Source organism: Lolium rigidum, chromosome 4 (assembly GCF_022539505.1).
Source record: "Lolium rigidum isolate FL_2022 chromosome 4, APGP_CSIRO_Lrig_0.1, whole genome shotgun sequence".
Classification (NCBI taxonomy): domain Eukaryota; kingdom Viridiplantae; phylum Streptophyta; class Magnoliopsida; order Poales; family Poaceae; genus Lolium; species Lolium rigidum.
The window spans coordinates 245,611,498-245,630,193 of record NC_061511.1 but is presented as its reverse complement, the minus strand read 5'-3'; the positions used below and the strand labels follow the sequence as shown (position 1 = coordinate 245,630,193).

General features: G+C 45.8%; 2 protein-coding genes across 2 annotated transcripts; both read right to left on the bottom strand.

Moving 5' to 3' along the window:
* Window positions 1-209: 209 nt before the first annotated feature.
* Window positions 210-3,574, bottom strand: LOC124707434 (disease resistance protein RGA5-like). Its single transcript, XM_047239088.1, has 3 exons — window positions 3,356-3,574; window positions 2,333-3,186; window positions 210-2,130 (listed from the first exon to the last, which is right to left on the bottom strand). Exons 2-3 carry the CDS (start codon window positions 3,118-3,120, stop codon window positions 219-221), a joined length of 2,700 nt encoding a protein of 899 aa, XP_047095044.1. The 5' UTR covers window positions 3,121-3,186; window positions 3,356-3,574; the 3' UTR covers window positions 210-218.
* A 5,854-nt stretch (window positions 3,575-9,428) lies between these two features.
* LOC124650110 (thioredoxin H-type-like) lies at window positions 9,429-10,971 on the bottom strand. Its single transcript, XM_047189670.1, has 3 exons — window positions 10,819-10,971; window positions 9,813-9,935; window positions 9,429-9,724 (listed from the first exon to the last, which is right to left on the bottom strand). Exons 1-3 carry the CDS (start codon window positions 10,954-10,956, stop codon window positions 9,584-9,586), a joined length of 402 nt encoding a protein of 133 aa, XP_047045626.1. The 5' UTR covers window positions 10,957-10,971; the 3' UTR covers window positions 9,429-9,583.
* Window positions 10,972-18,696: the final 7,725 nt, after the last annotated feature.

The following is an 18,696-nucleotide window of genomic DNA, read 5'->3' as shown; positions in this document are numbered from 1 at the left end:
ATGAAGCATCTCCAGTTTTTGAATCTAGATAAATCTACCAAAGTCTTGCTACAACAACAACAAAAAAGGTGCAGTATTATGGCGAGCTACAGCCAAACTGGAAGTTAGGAAACTAAGAGACAGACTGGAGTCAGCAGACTGGAGGTGGAATTTGAACGTACCAGCTGCTGGATGTGGCCGGTACCGAGAATTACCACCAAAACCCCCCACACTGTTTGTTAGTAACATTGGATATCGATTTTAATGTGAGCATGTCTGGGATGCATGATGATAGCGCTCCTTATGGCAGACTCTGCGCTTCTCTGTTCAGATTCAGTATCACTCCCGATACCCACAGAGATTCTTTCAAGTGCTAACAAGTGCTCGATACCTGTAGGTGTCGCGCTCTCGTCCTGCTTCCACCCCCTGGCGTTCAAATGGAGAGAGAGCCTCTGGAGCTTAGGCATTGCCCCGGCTCTGAAGGTCAGGTGTGGCATGATAATCCAGTAGACAACAAACCGCTTCAGGCTTGCGAATGATGTCCCATAGATGACAATTCTTTCTTCCAGGGCTCTATTGAACGTTAATTCTAGGTCGATGAGGGCGGGTAACTCCGCAAGAATACCAACATCATCCTTCTCTAGCTTATCAACATTGATATGCAAGCTCTGGAGGTTATGGAGTACCCCAATCCAGTTTGGGACCCGGGATATACGCATCATGGAGAGACTCATGAGGTTGGGGGGAGGAGGCGACAAGGTTAGTGCCTCAGGTATCCAAGAATCAGGTGAAAATATGTTCAGGGAGTACAGGTTACAAAGTTTTCCCAAAGAAGAGTTTAGAACATCCATGTCCACAACTTCAGAAAAACCGGTTCTGAGATACAAAACTCTCAGATTGGTGAGCTCTCCTAGTCCCTTGATATTGTCGATTGAGGTGTGCAGCGTGTCAAACCATCTCAGACGCTGTAGGGATGTCATTTTACCAATGCCCTCAGGCAACAAACACGGCAGTTGAAAAAGATGCACAGACAACAAACACGGCAGGTGAAAAATATCCATTGGGATATAGGACCCATCTATATCAAATGTTTCCAACTTTTGTAGCCCTCTAATCTGTGTTGGTAGCTGGCAGTTATCACAGCCTTCAATCTGTATGTGCCGCAGCTGATATAATTTACACAATCCTGACAGGTCGATTTTCCGCTTGTCATCAAGAGAAGTAGAACTGAAGTCAGCAATAAAAACTCGAAGATATTTGAATTCTGCCAACGAAGGTATATTCGTGGAGCCTCTCCAGTTTGCAAACGATCGAACTTGTGACATACTAACGTCCCTTGGCAATGTTGCACCATCCAAGTTGAAGAGCATCCGACGGGGCTTTTGAAGCTGTCCTATAATGGCCTCTGGGTTGTCTAATACAGTGATAAAATTCTCTTCTGCTGACTTGTACAAGATAAGATCCAACAACATATCATGTACTTTGCAAGTTATCACTGACCCATGCATGTCAATTTGTACAGGCTGAATAAGGCTCATGTTGACAAGCTCATTAAAATAACTTATCGCAGTCTGTTTTTGATTTTGTCCACTTGCTTTACTAACGAAACCTTCAGCGACCCATAGGCTTACCAACTCGTGCCTATATATTTCAGAGTCCTCTGGGAACATACCAAGATACAAGAAGCATGTCTTTAGGTGGTGAGGAAGATTCTTGTAGCTAAGGTTCAAGACCTGTCTCATTGATTCCAAGGTGAGGTTTGTGCCCGACACTGACACCAAAGAATTATGTGCATGTTTCCACCTCTCCTTTTGGTTGGAACTTTCACTTGCTAATAGGCTGGATATGCTAATGATTGCAAGTGGCAGACCACCACATTTCTTGAGAATCTCAACTGAAACATCTCTGAGTTGACCTGAACAAGCTTCTTCAGAGCCAAATATCCTACCAAAGAACAATTTCCTTGAGTCTTCGTCACTAAGAGGTTCCATTTCAAGAATGTGCTCGTGGTGACCAAAACAGCATGCCTCAGCCAGAGTCTTGATCCTTGTAGTTACTATTAATCTACTACCAAGATTATTCTCTGGAAAAGCACATTTAATAATATTCCATGCAGATACATCCCATAGATCATCGATGATAACCAAGTACCTGCAAAAAAATCAGTACAGTGCGAAGTGAATTAACAAAAAAAATCAAACATTTCAAATGGTTCAAGGTAGAAGAAAATATTTTTTATCAAATTAAATATTAATTCTCTATAGAAGAACATAATATTAAATATTTTAAGGACAATCCAAGTACCAGAAGCAGATGTGAACAACAACAATATACAAAGTAAAAAAAGAAGTACCTCTTGTTTTTTAGATTTTCTCTGACTTGGTCGAGAAGAACATTTAACTCACAGTCATGAAAAGATTGTCCACACCCAAGTTGGGTTAATAAACTATGAAGAAGTTTCGACATATTTGGCTTTTGAGACACCGGCACAAATGCACCACATTTAAATTCCCCGTCCAGCTTATGGTACACCCGATTGGCAAGTGTTGTTTTACCCAAACCTCCGAAACCAACAATTGATACAACCTTCAACTGCTTCTCCTCACCATTTAGCCAACCGACAAGCTCGTTGGTTGGGCCCTCGATACCAACAAGTTTAGCTGCATTTTCATAGAGTGCCACAACTCGTTGGTCAACTGCCACATTGCTTGGTCTGGGGACATCGAGCTTATATCTTTCACGCCGTTCACTTGTTTCGCGCACGAGTTTCTTGATCCCCTCAATCTGGCCAGCAATCTGATGGCGGGCTCTCGCCGTTTTGAGGCGTTGAATGGTGTCGTGGACGAAACCAGATTTCTTACTTTTCTCCCCAACTTTGCACATGAAGTCATCGATGATATCCTCGATGTCATAAGACATCTCCCTGACTGCGTCCCTCCACCCCGCGGTCTGTTTATCTAGCTCGTCCACATATGCAAGGCTCTCCAGAGCATCCTTCATGCTGCTCAGCTCATCCCTGATGTACTTGACCTCTTTCCTCAAGTTCTTTAGCTTGGCGAACTCGTCCCCCATCAGGGTGGCCAGCTTACCCAGAAGAGAGTTCATTACCCCGGTAGAAGCGCTCACCATTATTCCTGCCATCTCCTCTCTGGCTGAGATGGCTGGGCAAGGATCTACCTTGGCTCTCTAGCTATGCTTGCGCTGCACCTGAAACATGTAAACAGCAGTGCTGCTGAATGAATGAAGTTTCTGTAGCAAAAAAAAAGCCATGAAACAAATGGGGCCAGAGACTTCAACAGCACATCCATGCCATAACAACAGGTTTTCATTTCAAATCATTTTCAAAGTAAAATGATAATACTGTAAGAATCGGTACCTGAGCTGGATGAGTGATTAACTTGAAAGGACGAGCTTGGAGTCACGCCGTCATCCATTCTATTGCGGCCATTCATTACTTCAGAAGCAGAAGCATTCGACATGCAGCCGTGGCGCCGTCGGTGCTCCTCTTGGAGGCCTGCTTTAGATCCACCTGAAGTGATGGACCGTTGGAAAATCCAGAGTTATCGTCCTCTAGATCCAGATCCCTCTTTTCGAAAGAAGGGGGTTGAGATGGTAGAGAAGAAGCAGCAACAGGGATGGATAGATGGACCTCAATCAGTAGGGCCGTGGACTCGCCAGCGTATTGGTCGCCCGGTCCACGCCTGCCCCGAATCAGCCGTTTCCGGCAGGCCATGCATGAGAATGTCTTTTTTAATTCGATGGAGAGATCCAACGGCCGACAGAAATCGGATGCTAAGGGCATCTCCAGCGCGGCGCGAACGCATTTTAGCGTCCGCGTGTCCGCTTGTATCGGCCGAAATGATCGAAATCGACCGCGTCGGGGTGGCTCCAGCGGCACGACGTATTTTTTGGCCGAATCATTTTTTTAAAACATGAAACATAATTTACATAGTTAAAACATGAAAAAAACCCTAACGCCTACAGCTGCTCCTCGTCGCTGTCGAGCACGATGAGCTCCGGTATCACCCACGGCCAGTAGCCAACCGGGGGAGGGTACGCCGGGCGCGCCGCCGGTGCTGGAGGTGGAGGAGGCTGCGGCTGTGGCGGCGGTGGAGGCGCCCAGGGTACGGCTGTGGCGGCGGTGGAGGAGGCGCCCAGGGATAAGGCTGTGGCGGCGGTGGAGGAGGCGCCGCCGAGTCCAGTAGCGCATGTCGAAGGGCTTCATCCGCCGACAGGCCCGGCGGCATGGCGCCGGTGGCGTAGCGGGCGGCCGGCGGGCCGCACGGGCGCGTCGTTCTCGGAGACGAGGACGCCGAGCTTCGCCATCTTGTCGTCCGTCATTCTCTGGGAACTCGAAATTGCGGCCCTCCGCCATGACCTGCTGCCATTCTTGGAAGACGGCCGCGACGTAGTCATCGCTGTCGTCCTTCACCTCCTCGCTATGGTACGCGAGCGCCTCGATGTAGTCATCCTCGTCGTCGTAGGCGTCGTCGTCGTCGTTGAAGCCGCTGCGATGCCGCTCACCAGCGTAGGCGCGGAAGGCGAGGCGCGCCATTAACGTGGCACAGAAAAGCTACGAAGTGCCGCCCGCGTTGAAGGCGAAGCATCAGGGTCCCTGCCATGCCCGTTGGCCTCGCGGTGTATGGGTACATGCACTCGCGGAGCATATTTGAACCGTGTTTGCGTCTGGCGGACATGATAGTCACTATGCGCCGGGCCGTGAGGTTTGAGTGCAGACGCATTTTTTGACGTCTTTTGCGTCGATCCGTAAGGAGCAAGTAGCTGTTCCGATTCCAAAAGCTAAATCCTGACAATTCCTAAGATTTGGATCTTGCATAGTTCCTCATCAATGTGGCCCTAAATAAGCACCGGAAAGTTAAGCTAGCCACAATTTTGTAAGCTTGCAGAGCTCGAAGCTCAAGATCGAAACCGAAATGCGCTGGCTTGAGATGTCAGGATTTAGCTAAGCACGCCCTTCTCGCCAATCACCCCGTATATGCAAAAGCCAATTAGGAACTTCGACAATTACCAAAGAAACAGGCATGATTCACCACCATTTAAGCATCTCATTCTCGGGCGACCCTAGCTAGCGAACGACCGCTCTCTTTGAGCGTAGCGGTCGATTTCCGACATTCCCGAACATTTTCGTCCTTAAGCGAGCGCGCTCGAAAAATAAAGGCGCGGCAGCGGGAATCGATCCCACAACCTGCAGCTTCACCACCGCGCAGACCAACTGGGCTACCGTTGGTTCGTGCCAAAAAGCGGGCGCGTAGGATTTTGTAGTATACAAATAACACGGTAAAAAGATAAAAAATGGTAAACGTGTTCTAAAGTAGAAAAACTGGAAAAAACCGAATTAAATAGTGACTGCGAGGCCACAATCTCTCCTAATTATGAAACTGAAAAATAACTCCAATTTAACTCACAAATTATCAACCGCTCTACTCATTATTTATCAATGGTAAATGTAAAAACTTACGACCTAAAAAGCCAATTTCATTTAGAAATATTTTATTAACTTTTTTAGCTTACAATTTATCAACCCCTCGTCCCGTTATTTGTCAACGGTAAATGTGAAAAATTATCGACAGGTAAACCTGATTTCACTTAGAATATTTTAGCGACTTTTTAGCTTACAATTTATCAACCATTTGTCCCGTTATTTATCAACAGTAATTGTGAAAAGTTATCGACACGAACACCTAATTTCACTTAGAAATTTTTTTAGCGATTTTTTAGCTTACAATTTATGAACCATTGTCCCATTATTTATCAACGGTAAATGTGAAAAAGTTATCGACCCGGAAAACTAATTTCATATATAACATTTTGGGAATATTTTTAGCTCACAATTTATCAACCCCTCTACCATTATTTATGAACGGTAAATGTGAAAAGTTATCGTCCCAAAAAACTAATTTCATTTAGAAATATTTTAGCGACTATTTATCTTACAATTTATCAACCCCTTTTCTTGTTATTTATGAACGGTAAATGTGAAAAGTTATCATCCCAAAAAACTAATTTCATTTAGAATATTTTAGCGACTATTTATCTTACAATTTATCAACCCCTTTTCTCGTTATTTATCAACGGTAAATGTGAAAAGTTATCATCTCAAAAAACTAATTTTATTTAGAATATTTTAGCGACTATTTATCTTACAAATTATCAACCCATTTTCTCGTTATTTATCAATATTAAATGTGAATAATTATCAATGGTAAATGTGAAAAACTATCAACCCTAAAAAGTATTTTATTTAGAATAGTTAGCGATTATTTTTAATTTACAAGCTATTAATTTGGTGCCCCGTTATCACCGGTAAATATGAATGACTACCAACCCTAAAAAGTATTTCATTTTAGAATATTTTAATGACTCTTTTTTTAGTTTGCAAGCTATCAACCCGGTGACCCGTTATTTATCAATGGTAAAAATAAAAACTATCAACCCTAAAAAAATCATTTAGAATAATTCATTTAGAATATTTTAGCAACTTTTTTTACCTTACAACTTAAAAACGGTACTTAATTTGAGTAGCAAGTGGTAGTTCATTTGAGTTGCAAGTGAATCTCCCACCCGATATTTCCCCCCTAAAAACCACAAGCCCGAAAAAGAGAATTATAATAGTCGGTTAAAAGAAACATGAATCAGCTTACATAGTAATAAAAAAGGGAATTGTAAAAAAGGAAATTGAAAAGGGAATTGTACAAAGGGATTTTTTTTGCATAGCTAGGATAAATTTAAGCAATCGAAAATAACTGATACAAATGAAAAAAAATCAAAAAAGGGAATTCGCGAAAAAAAGAGTTCATATTTTAACGTTTCTAACATGTACATTCGATAGTAGAAAAACAATCCGTCTAAGTTCATAACACGAATAACTAGTAGCCCAAATGGTTGGCCAGTCAGGCGCGCGCAGGGGGCGAGAGGTTGCTGGTTCGAATCTCTGCGGGAGCAAGTCATTTTTTCCGCCCGGGCGCGAAGCGAGAGCAGGTCGAATACAACTTGAATACGACAAAACTTGGGCGCGGGCCGGTTTCGCGGTTGAAAAACTAACCGCTCCGGCGGTCGATTGCCAGAAAGGGAATTCGGCTGGTACGGCTTGTACGGGGCGACCCTAGCTTGCGGTCGCGCGCGCGAGCGGTCGATTTCCGACACAGACTTACCGTATTTGTCCCCCCGGCTCGCGCGCGGCACTTCCATTTCTGTCTGTCCCGCTCCCGCCCTACCGGCCCATTTCCGCGTGCAAAGAAAAAATGCAGAAGCCGGGCATCGAAACCGCGAACTCCTACACCTGACTACCCTGCGCACCAGCTGATCAAAGTACATTTGGTGTTAGAAACAAGAGATGCAGAGACTGTGTACACTACCGTTTAGATGGTCAAAGGAAAAACCGTGAACTTTCCATACTGTAATGATCCAGCAATGATCTGAAAACAAAACAAAAAAAAACAGCAAAATGAAACTAGTGAACCGTGAGTCCGTCACAACCAATATCAACTAGTAAAATGTAAAAACTTATCGATCGAAAACTAATTAAATTTAGAATATTATAGAAATATTTTTAGGTCACAATTTATCAACCGCTCCGCCTATTATTTATCAGGGTTAAATGTCAACGGTTATCGACCTGAAAAACTAACTTTATTTCGAATAATTTTGGACATATTTTTAGCTCATAATTATCAACCCCTCTGATCGTTATTTAGCAATGGTAAATGTGAAGAGTTATCAACCCGAAAAGTTAATTTTATTTAAAATATTTTAGAAACATTTTAGCTCACAATTTATCAACCCCTTCACCGTTATTTATTAATGGTAAATTTGAAAAACTATCGATCCCAAGAAGCTAATTTTATTTAGAATATTCTGGGGATATTTTTAGCTCACAATTTATCAACCGCTCTGCCCATTATTTATCAATGGTAAATGTGAACAGTTATCGACCGAAAAAATAATTTAATTTAGAATATTATGGGAACATTTTTAGCTCACAATTTATCAACCGCTCTGCCCATTATTTATCAACGGTAAATGTGAAAAGTTATCAACCTGAAAAACTAATTTTATTTAGAATAATTTTGGCAACATTTTGAACTCCTAAATTTATCAATCCCTCTGTTCGTTATTTAGCAATGGTAAATGTGAAGAGTTATCAACCCGAAAATTTAGTTTAATTTAGAATATTTTAGAGACATTTTAGCTCACAATTTATCAACACATCCGCCCGTTATTTATCAATGGTAAATGTGAATAGTTATCGATCCTAAAAGCTAATTTTATTTAGAATATTTTTGAAACATTTTTAGATCACAATTTATCAACCCATCCACCAGTTATTTATCAACAGTAAATATGAAAAATTATCGACCCAAAAAAGCTAATTTTATTTGAAAAGTTAACAACATTGATAAAAATGGTACTTAGTTTAAGTGAAAAGTAGCAGTTTATTTAAGTTGCAAGTGGTAGTTTATTTGAGTTGCAAGTGGTTTTCCCACCCGTTATTTCCCCCATAAAACTCACTGACCCGAAAAAGGGAATTAAAAAATATTATAGTGTATATAATATGAGTTTTTATAAAAAATCAAAAGAATGAATATGTAGAATTATTACATGAAAGGGAATTGTATAAAGAGAATTGTAGAAAAAAGAGAACTGAAAAAGAAATGCCGGGCGGGGCTCAAGCTTTCGATCTCCAAAACAAAGGGAATTGAAATGAAATGGCCAGGCCGGCAGCGTCGCTCACCAAACAAAACAAAGGGAATAAGAAAAGGCCAGGCGGGGCAGATGAGGAGCAGGTGAGCGCCACTTCTGCACTTCAGGAGCGAGATTGGGAAGGAGCGGGGCCACCTCTCCGGCTGCCGCCGGAGCCATAGAGGCAGATCGAGATCGGCTACGTCGTGGGCTCGGCGGTTTGAAGAGGCAACGCTGGATTTGATGCGAGGGTCTGGGGGAGATCGGAAGAACGGATCGGCGCTGGGGAGTTCGTCGAGAGGCAGGGAAGGCCGGGGAGGAGAGGTCGACGGGGCTGCAGCTAGGTCCGCTCCTCCTCCTGATCCTGGACGGCCTCGGGGCGGAGGGAGGTGGTCATCGGAAGGCCGGGAAGGACACCGCGGCGGAGGGGTCGCCGGGGCAGCAGCTAGACCTCCGCTCCTGGTTCTGGACGGCCCCGCCTTGGGGGTACTGAGGAGGAGGAGGACGCTGGAAGGGAGACGTCGCCGAGGAGGAGTGCGTCGTCGCGGCGGCAGATGGCTTGGCGGAGTGGGACGCGCGAGAGAGCCCGCAGCCGGCGGCACAGGGGAACTTTTCACGACAGAAAACGACAAAAGAAAGGGAATAGAGTCGCTTCGCGAGCGCTACCGCGCTGAAGGAAAACGATTGCTTGAGCGGTCGAACGCGGACGAGGGAATTCGCTCATTCTCATGTGAAATAAGCCGATCATATGCAAAAGAACTAGCTTGGATCAAGAAAGGGATTATCCTCAAACTAAGCAGTAGAAAGCAGTTAACACAAACATATAAGGTACCAGTACGGAGGAACTACATCTTTCAGAGGTGACACACCACTTTATTTAGGCGAATAGTATTCGACTACGTAATTACGCGCATGCGGTTGCGTGTAGCCCGAGCTTGGCCGTCAGTTCATCCTTGGCAGCTCCAACAACCCTGTCCTTAACATCTCCTTCCTTCATAAACAGGAATGTCGGCATGGCCTCAACACTGAACTGTTCAGCAATTGGCTGTTTGTCACATAAACATATCTTTGTTAGGAAAACAACTCAAAATTTTGCACAACGGTACTCTATAAACAGCATCACAAGACTTTACCTTCAGTTCATCAACATCAACCTTCAGAAAAGCAACATGCGGAAACTTCCTGGCAAGATCAGCGAAAATTGGAGCGATGATGCGGCATGGCGGGCACCATGATGCCGTGAAGTCAATCACCACCTGTTAGGAGGAAAAACAAGGTTAGTATGAACTAGACAACAAAAATGCGTTCATGGGTTGATGAAACTGCTGACAATTCAACTGCGTAAAAGCCAACAGAGCATCCAGACCAAAGTTACTATAACTTCCGCAAAGAAAAATCACATCAAACCGATGTGATCATTCATCTCTGAACTTCAGGTGGAAATTTCAGCCAAGGTAAGCCAGAAATACACATTATAAACTACAAAGTAATCTGCCATAGAAAATACCATGGGATGGGTTGAGTTAATTACCATCTATGAAAAAAATTAGCATCATCATTCTTATCATACAAACTTGAATAAACATGTCTACATATAGAAAACCGGTGCAAAATTTGCATCACGACCAAATAGCAGAGGATAGTTTTCAACCTACTTGAACTCAGGATAGTTTTCAACCTACTTGAACTGTAACTAACAAGGCCAGATAAGGAAGTCTAGAAAAGTACAGCACTGTTACAGCCTTGGGTACCTGCTGGAGAAGTTAGATCCCCAAAAACTACTACAGTACTAGTTGGCTTAACAAGGCCCGATTATTAGCCCGATTATCAACTGTGGTCAGAAAATAGATCCCAGCACCGCCAAGAAGGGGATCAAAGAAACCGTACTACGCTCTCCGAATCACAAAACATAATCGCAGGTAGGCCAACTTGATTCACCATGAACTCGTCCTCAGTTGCCCACAAAACACATAGTAGCACGAAACAGCTCAAATTCGCCCAACAACCTAGGGTTCACGCTTGGATGAACAACGAAACACGCACGCTCGAGCAGAACCTGAAACACCATGCGCCTAAGCCCTACGCAAGGATCCTAGAGAAGGGAGGAGTCGCAGGGGAGAGGAATCGGGAGATTCGTACCAGCCTCTTGGCGGCGTTGGCCTCCTCGATCTGGATGGTCCACGCCTCGAGGCTGTGGATCGCGATCACCTCCCCCAAAACATCCGTCGCCGCCGCTGCCGCCGTCGCCGGCGTCGCCGCTGCTGCTGCCGACGCCATGTCTCTCTCTCTCTCCTCGGCAAGGACAAGGACCGCTTATTTCTCACGCGCTTGTTGTGTTCTCCGGGCTCGGCTCGTCTCCCGAAAGATATTGTCCGATGGGAACCTGATTTATCGGTGGGGGTGTGAATGACGGAACTACCCTTCTGCACGAAATTACGTGGACTGCTGTGCTGTCCATCTGTGACGAACGGTCGGACGGGTGTGGCCGGCCGACCTGGCCCAAGTGTGACCAGCTGTGGCCGTTGATTCGGCCGACCGAGCCACGTGAGCACCATACACGATCTTTTTTTTACAGTTGTGTAAGATGTCAAATTGATGGCTCTCAAACGGAGGCAGTGCTACGTTTACGGATACTAGGCGGCCGGACGGTGTGTCACAAGATATGACAGTTGCTTAGGGCATCTCCAACGCACTGATCCAAACGGACATCCGTTGCGGGTCGTTTTGGTCGCCACGCGGACACGCGGATGTCACCCGGACACCCACACACATCCGGCTACATTTTTAATCCCCAACGCTACATAGGACCCAAACCCAAAACTAGAACAAACAGAGGTAGAGTGTCGGCGCTGCGCAGGTGCGAGGCTGGCGTGGGTGTGGGCGCGGCGCGGCCGGCGCTGCACAGGTGCGAGGCGGGCGTGGGCGCGGCGCGGCCGGAGACGGCGAGCCCCGCGCGAGCCCCTGCTCCGCGAGCGAGTGCAGCGGCGCGGTCGGACGGCGTGGCGGGCGAGGCCGGCGAGTCGCGTGCGCAGGCAAAAGCGAGTCCGTGCCCCGCTCCCTGCCCTCCCCGCGGGCGCGTGAAAGGATCGTATGCCGCACCTAGAGGAGGGTGAATAGGTGCTAACCAATTTTTAGTTCTTTTTCAATTTAGGCTTGACACAAAGGTAAATTCTCTAGATATGCAACTAAGTGAATTTACCTATATGACAAGGTTATCACTAAGCAAGATATAGCTACACAATATATAGGAGATAGAATAGGATAGAGGTAGCCGAGAGTGGAGCACACGATGACACGGAGATGATTCCCGTAGTTCCCTTCCTTTGCAAGAAGGTACGTCTATGTTCGGAGGAGTGTGGTCGCTACGAAATCCGGACCAACGATCACGAAGACGCACTCGGATCTCCCGTGAGCAACGCCACGAAGGCCTAGCCCACTTCCACTAAGGGATTTCCTCGAGGCGGAAACCGGGCCTTTACAAGGTTCTTGGGGCACACATCCACAACCGAATTGGAGGCTCCCAAATGCTGTAACAATACAACAATCAACAACAACACATCAACACAAATCAACTAGGGAACCAAATAGGAACACTAGCATGAGATCCCTCAAACAAATGAGGGGGAAATGAAGAACGCTTCGGTGAGGATGTAGATCGGTGGCTTCTTCTTCAAATCTCCAAAGATCAAGAGCTTTGGTTGGGGGAGGAAGGAGATCTTGCAAATCTTGTGTTCTTGAGGTGGCTCTAATGGAGGTGAAGCTTGGCAGATTTCTTGTGCAATGATTGAGCAACTTGTCCCTTTGGAGAAGAGAGCTATTTATATGATTGGAGCTCTCGGATCCGACCGTTTGGACCATTTCTCGTAACACCGGAAGTTCGGCCAGGAGGGCCGGAAGTTCACGGCTGGCACCGGAAGTACCGGCCGGGAGGGCCGGAACTTCCGCCGAGAAGATTCTTCGTCGAGCAACTCCGTCGAGAAAAGATAGGGGCGGAACTTGGGCGGAACTTCCGGTGGCCGGAAGTTCGGCCAAGTTCCGGCTAAGTTCCGAAAATCCGAGAAAAAGCATACTGGACATACTGAGCCACAAATCGCTGACTTTTGGAACTTGTCCGGAAGATGGGCGGAAGTTCCGCTTGACCGGAACTTCCGGCCAGCATCACCGGAACTTCCGGCCAGAGAATAAAAACTGTGAATAGAACTGCGTCGAAGGGCTTCGCCGGAAGCATCCGGGCGGAACTTCCGCCTGTCGGGGCCGGAACTTCCGCCGAGTAATAAAAATACCTTCGAACTTCGAACAGACCATACCATTTCACCGATCAAGTATATTTCTCGAAAACCTGTACCTGTCTACATCAACACACATAAAAATATAACTAGTGTTGACATCAAACACACAAAACCCAAAAGGGCGGGAAATGTTCTTTCAATCTCCCCCTTTTTGGTGTTTGATGACAACACAAGTATTTGCAAGGAATGAATAATGTCAACCAACAATGTGGAAGATATAGAGGAGCTCCCCCTAGATATGAGCATTGGTACAAACGAAGCTCCCCCTAAATCTTGCATCCGTCTTCCATGGGTTAGCAATATAACATAGAGATAAGCATATGGATAAAAAATATCATGCACACACAGATAACCATGGAAGACTCACATACGGAGTTTACCATCCACATAGATAAGGTTCCAAACACATAGATAGAGTTTACAAGCCAAATAAACTAAGAACATAGTTCGACACCACAAGGATAAATAGAGTCACAAGCGATAAAAATCAAAGCCAACACGAGCTTGTGACTCCCCAATGCAAATACCCAACGGAGAGCAACCTAGTAAGGTTCTCACTCTCCCCCTTTGGCACCAAGGCACCAAAAAGGGATAGGAGAAACTACCCGTCCCAAGGGTCGGTGTTAGCCCAGCCGGGAGGGAGGTTCGATGGAGCGCCGGGGTAGGGAGGAGTGTGAGGCGGAGACTCGATCTCGAGGCCATCTGGAGGAAGAGGCATGCCGTGCTGAGAGACCCACTCAGCCTTCGGAGTGATGTTCTCCTCGGATCCTGGAGGAGACACGTCCACACTAAGAGCCCTCATGATGCTCTTCTGACGAACGCGAGACTTCTTGGCTTCTGCATGCTGCTGATACTGACGGTGATTGACTGCAGAGGTGAGGCAAAAAATCTGTCTCATGCGGCGAGCAAGCTTAGAAGCCCAGCTAGGTGGCTTCTCATCCATGGGGGCAACATCTTCTATGGGGGCGTTGTGGCGCTTGGTCCTCAAAACCTTCACTTCATGGGATGTAACATTGAGAGGAATGGAGTGAAGGAGAGAAGTCTGACAAGTATCAACCCAAGTGTCGTCAATGAGCTTCATAATGTATGGGGCATATGAGGGAAGCTTCTTCTCCATCACACATGACCACATATCATTGTAGATGTAGTCCATCACATCAAGCTTCTCACCGGTGCCCCTCTTAGCAAAGGAGTTTGCCATAAGATCGACTTCATATAAACGCAACTCATCAAGGTTGCCACCCTTTGGTCCAATGGTTTCCCGGTAGACCCTAAGCATAATGTCCCAAGTAGGGAGAAGATCCGCACTCTTGCCGGGACACCCCAACCTTTGATGTAGAGGTTCTCCAAGACTTCCCTTGGTTGAGAAAATGAGCTATCATGGCACCTCCAACCATTTGCATCTACGCCCGGGAGGCGAGGGTATCCAAGGGCACTTCCAAACTTTGCCAAGTTAGACTCAAGGAGCCTTTCATGAGACATCCACCTGAAAGTTTTTGCTGCATCTGAATCAAAGTGGACGGTGGCATAGAATTGGTGGATCAACCCGATATCATAATCCTTGTTGAGCTCCATAATGGGATAGAGCCCAAACTCTCCACACATAGCATAGGCTTCTTCAAAGTACCTAGAAGCGGCCATCTTGCCGGTGTCAATAGCATGTTGAGGGGCTACCCCTTCTTGAATGGCACATACACCTCATAGAAAATCTCCTCTTGAGTCTTGTTGTGGAACAGACTTATCCCCAACCCTATTGTTCCGAGGGGTGAGGTAAGGGTTCATGTCACTGAGCTCCTTGTACTCAAGATACCGCAAGTTCTTCATGGATACATGGACATTCTTGCCTCGAACGGCGGGTGACTTATGCCTCCGAGCGACTTGCTGACGAGTGGTGAGCTTGGATGGTCTAGTTTGCTCAAGTTCTTCCTCAATCTCGTCCACCGGACCTTTGTTCCTCTTCTTGGAAGTACCTGGGATGGAATCAGCAGGATAGGAATGATAGATGAGTACACACTAGCAAGGAAGCCAAGAACCAGAGCCTGCACATGATATTGAGTAATAGCAGAAAAACTTGCCAGGCCGGAAGTTCCGGTGAGAACCGGCGAAAGTTCCGCCCGGGGCGGAAGTTCCGGCCTTTAGAGCCGGAACATCCGGCTGTTCGAAAAACAACACAGTTTCTCACTACATCTGTGGCAATGGTTCGTCTAACCGCATTACCACAACATCCTATGCAAGATCTAGTCAAGGAAAGGCATCTAGAGATGTTCTACCATAGCTTTGCCTAGAGTATGCCCTATAGTTCATCTAGTGAGGTCTACCCACACATAGAGAGGGAGAGGGCACAAACCGGGGGAGCCATGGAGGAGAAGAGGGAGGGGATGCCAATCCACGGAGCCGATCCGGCGGAGGTCGCCGGAGGAGGGAGATCCGGTCGGAGGGAGGAGCAGCCGCCACGGGGAGAGAGAAGGCTTGAACAGATCTTGGATGGGGAAAGTGAGGAGGCAGTTTCTGTCTCCCCCGTTCCCGACCAGGTATAGAGTGGGATCGTAAGGGCGGAAGTTCCGCTCGTTGGAGCCGGAACTTCCGGTCCCTCGAAACCGCGGACACCGGCAGTGTGGCGGACATCGAGCAAAAGCTTCCAGCCGGAAGTACCGGTCGAGACGACCGGAACTTCTGGTGAAACAAAAAAAAAATGAGCCAGGAACAGATTTTGACAGGAAATTGATGCATTTGGAGAGGGAAGAGAGTATGGCTTAGATGAGATAGACTTAGGACAGATGCGCCAAACTGTGAGATGGTACATGATCACTCATTTTTGCAAATAATGCAAATGAAGGCCAAAAGTGAGTGATTTCCCATAAACAAGGAGATGTCAATAAAAACCAATGAAGATCCAAATAACTCCAACTCTTCCCAAAGAAGAGTGTGGTGGCCTAGGCCACCATATATGAGTGTTATGGTATGGCACCGCGAAGATATATCTTGGGTCCAAACCAATACTCATCATTGAAGCTCACATATCAACATATGATATAACGAGAATGATATCTTTAATGTTGGCATTATGGGGGGAGGGATAGCTCAATAATTTAAACCGCACTCCCCTATTTCCATGCCCACATCTAAACCAAATAAAGTTTTGAGACAAAGGTGTGTTTGCAAGATGGTCAAGCTATACTCATTGAATCAATGATATTTAGCTCATTCCTCAAATAAGTGAATCTTGCTTCATCAAGAGGCTTCGTGAATATATCGGCAAGTTGATCTTTGGTAGGAACATAGATAAGCTCAATATCACCACGGGCAACATGATCCCTAATGAAATGATTCCGGATCTCAATATGCTTCGTTCTTGAATGTTGCACCGGATTATAGGCAATCTTGATGGCACTTTCATTGTCACATAATAGAGGCACTTTGTCACAAATGACACCGTATTCCTTTAAAGTTTGCCTCATCCATAACAATTGAGTGCATCCACTTGCGGCGGCAACATATTCGGCTTCGGCGGTGGAGAGAGATATGCAATTTTGCTTCTTAGAAGACCAACACACCAAGGACCTACCAAGGAATTGGCAAGCCCCGGAAGTTGATTTCCTATCATCCTTGTCACCCGCCCAATCCGCATCGGTATATCCATTGAGAATAAAACTTGAGCCTTTGGGGTACCAAATACCATATCTTGGGGTATCAACCAAGTATCGAAAGATTATTTTGAGAGCCATCATGTGGCTCTCCTTAGGAGAAGCTTGATACCTTGCACACACACCAACACTCAACACTATGTCCGGTCTAGATGCACAAAGGTAAAGCAAGGATCCAATCATGGAGCGATATACCTTTTGATCCACCTCGTTACCATTGGGATCTAGTGCAAGATGACATTTGGTGACCATAGGAGTGGCCACACCCTTCATCTCGGTCATATTGAACCTCTTGAGCATGTCTTGGAGATATTTCGCTTGATTGATGAAGATTCCTTCCCTCAATTGCTTGATCTCAAAACCAAGGAAGAACTTCATCTCTCCCATCATAGACATCTCAAACCTATAGGTCATAAGCTTTGAGAATTCATCATTAAAAGCTTTGTTAGTAGAGCCAAAGATAATATCATCAACATATAATTGGCAAACGAAAAGCTCCCCATTGACCCTCTTAGTAAAAAGAGTGGGATCGATTAGCCCAACATCAAACCCACGGTCTACCAACAATTCTTTAAGGTGCTCGTACCAAGCTCTAGGAGCTTGTTTGAGACCATAAAGTGCTTTATCAAGCTTGTAGACATGGTTAGGAAAGTTGAGATCCTCAAATCCCGGGGGTTGCTTAACATAAACCTATTCATGCAAAGGACCATTAAGAAATGCACTTTTCACATCCATTTGTTGTAACTTAAAGTTATGATGCGATGCATAAGCAAGAAGGATACGGATGGACTCAAGGCGAGCCACGGGAGCATAGGTCTCTCCAAAGTCAATTCCTTCAACTTGAGAGAAACCTTGAGCCACCAATCTTGCCTTGTTCCTCACAATATTTCCAAACTCATCTTGCTTGTTCTTGAATATCCATTTAGTGCCCATAACATTGCGGCACTCCTTTGGCTTCTTTACTAAGGTCCACACTTTGTTGCGCTTGAAGTTGTTGAGTTCCTCGTGCATAGCTTCCACCCAATCCGAATCTTCAAGGGCTTCAAACACTTTCTTGGGTTCCACTGCGGAGATATAAGCATGATGATTGCTAAAGTTAGCCAATTGCCTTCTTGTGGAGACCTTTGCTCGAACATCACCAAGGACCTTGTCATGTGTGTGTCCACGAATTTCAAGGGTCCTATCTCTTCTTGCTAAACGACGGGCCTCGATCTCCTCCTTGGTTCTTCTTGGCCTTGGAGGTGTCACTTGATCAACTTGATCATTTGGGTCCCCGTCTTGACCTTCAACTTGAGCTTCCTCAATTTCTTGAGGTTGCTCATCCTCATGTGCTTGATCTTGGACATTATCCGGTGAGAGGAGAATGTTGAAAGGATAATCATCGGATCCATCATGAATCCGTGGTTGATCTTGTTCTTGATCTTGTCCTTGATCTTGTCCTTGATCTTGCACACAAGAGGGAGGGTTTTGTTCTTGTTCTTGGGTTGGTGCATTATTTGCTTCAAGAGATGGGGTTTGTTGGTGTTGAGAGGATGAGGGCTCCACCGTGGTAGAGCATAGTTCTTCCCGAGACGCCACACCGTGTCCCTCAATGGGGCGGAAAAATCCCACACCCATTCTTACTATGGCATCTTGAGGTATTTCATCACCTGCACATACATCAACTTGCCCCACTTGGGAGCCATCATTTTCTTCGAACCTCACACTACAAGATTCGATGATAATCCCGGAGGCTATATCAAAGACTCTATAAGTGTGAGATTCGGCACCGTAACCAACAAATATACCCTCCAAAGCTTTAGGAGCAAATTTAGATAAACGAACTCCTTTGATTTTGTAGAAACACTTACACCCGAACACCTTTAAGTATGAGATATTAGGCTTGTTCCTGGTGAGTATTTCATATGGAGTCTTGTTCAAGCCCTTGCGGAGATAGAGCCGGTTAGAGGAGTGACAAGCGGTGGAGATGGCTTCGGCCCAAAAGTTATAGCGGGATTTATACTCCGCCATCATAGATCTTGCCATATCCATAAGAGTCCGGTTTTTTCTCTCCGCAACACCATTTTGTTGAGGGGTGTAACCAG

Bases quoted from the DNA above. Each gene is read 5' to 3' on its own strand.
- LOC124707434 (XM_047239088.1), bottom strand. From the start codon at position 3,120: ATGGCAGGAATAATGGTGAGCGCTTCTACCGGGGTAATGAACTCTCTT. The intron at 2,131-2,332 runs GTACTTCTTTTT...ATTTTTTTGCAG, and splicing joins GAAAATCTAAAAAACAAGAG to GTACTTGGTTATCATCGATG.
- LOC124650110 (XM_047189670.1), bottom strand. From the start codon at position 10,956: ATGGCGTCGGCAGCAGCAGCGGCGACGCCGGCGACGGCGGCAGCGGCG. The intron at 9,936-10,818 runs GTACGAATCTCC...TCCTCCTAACAG, and splicing joins CCAACGCCGCCAAGAGGCTG to GTGGTGATTGACTTCACGGC. The intron at 9,725-9,812 runs GTAAAGTCTTGT...TGTGACAAACAG, and splicing joins TTGATGTTGATGAACTGAAG to CCAATTGCTGAACAGTTCAG.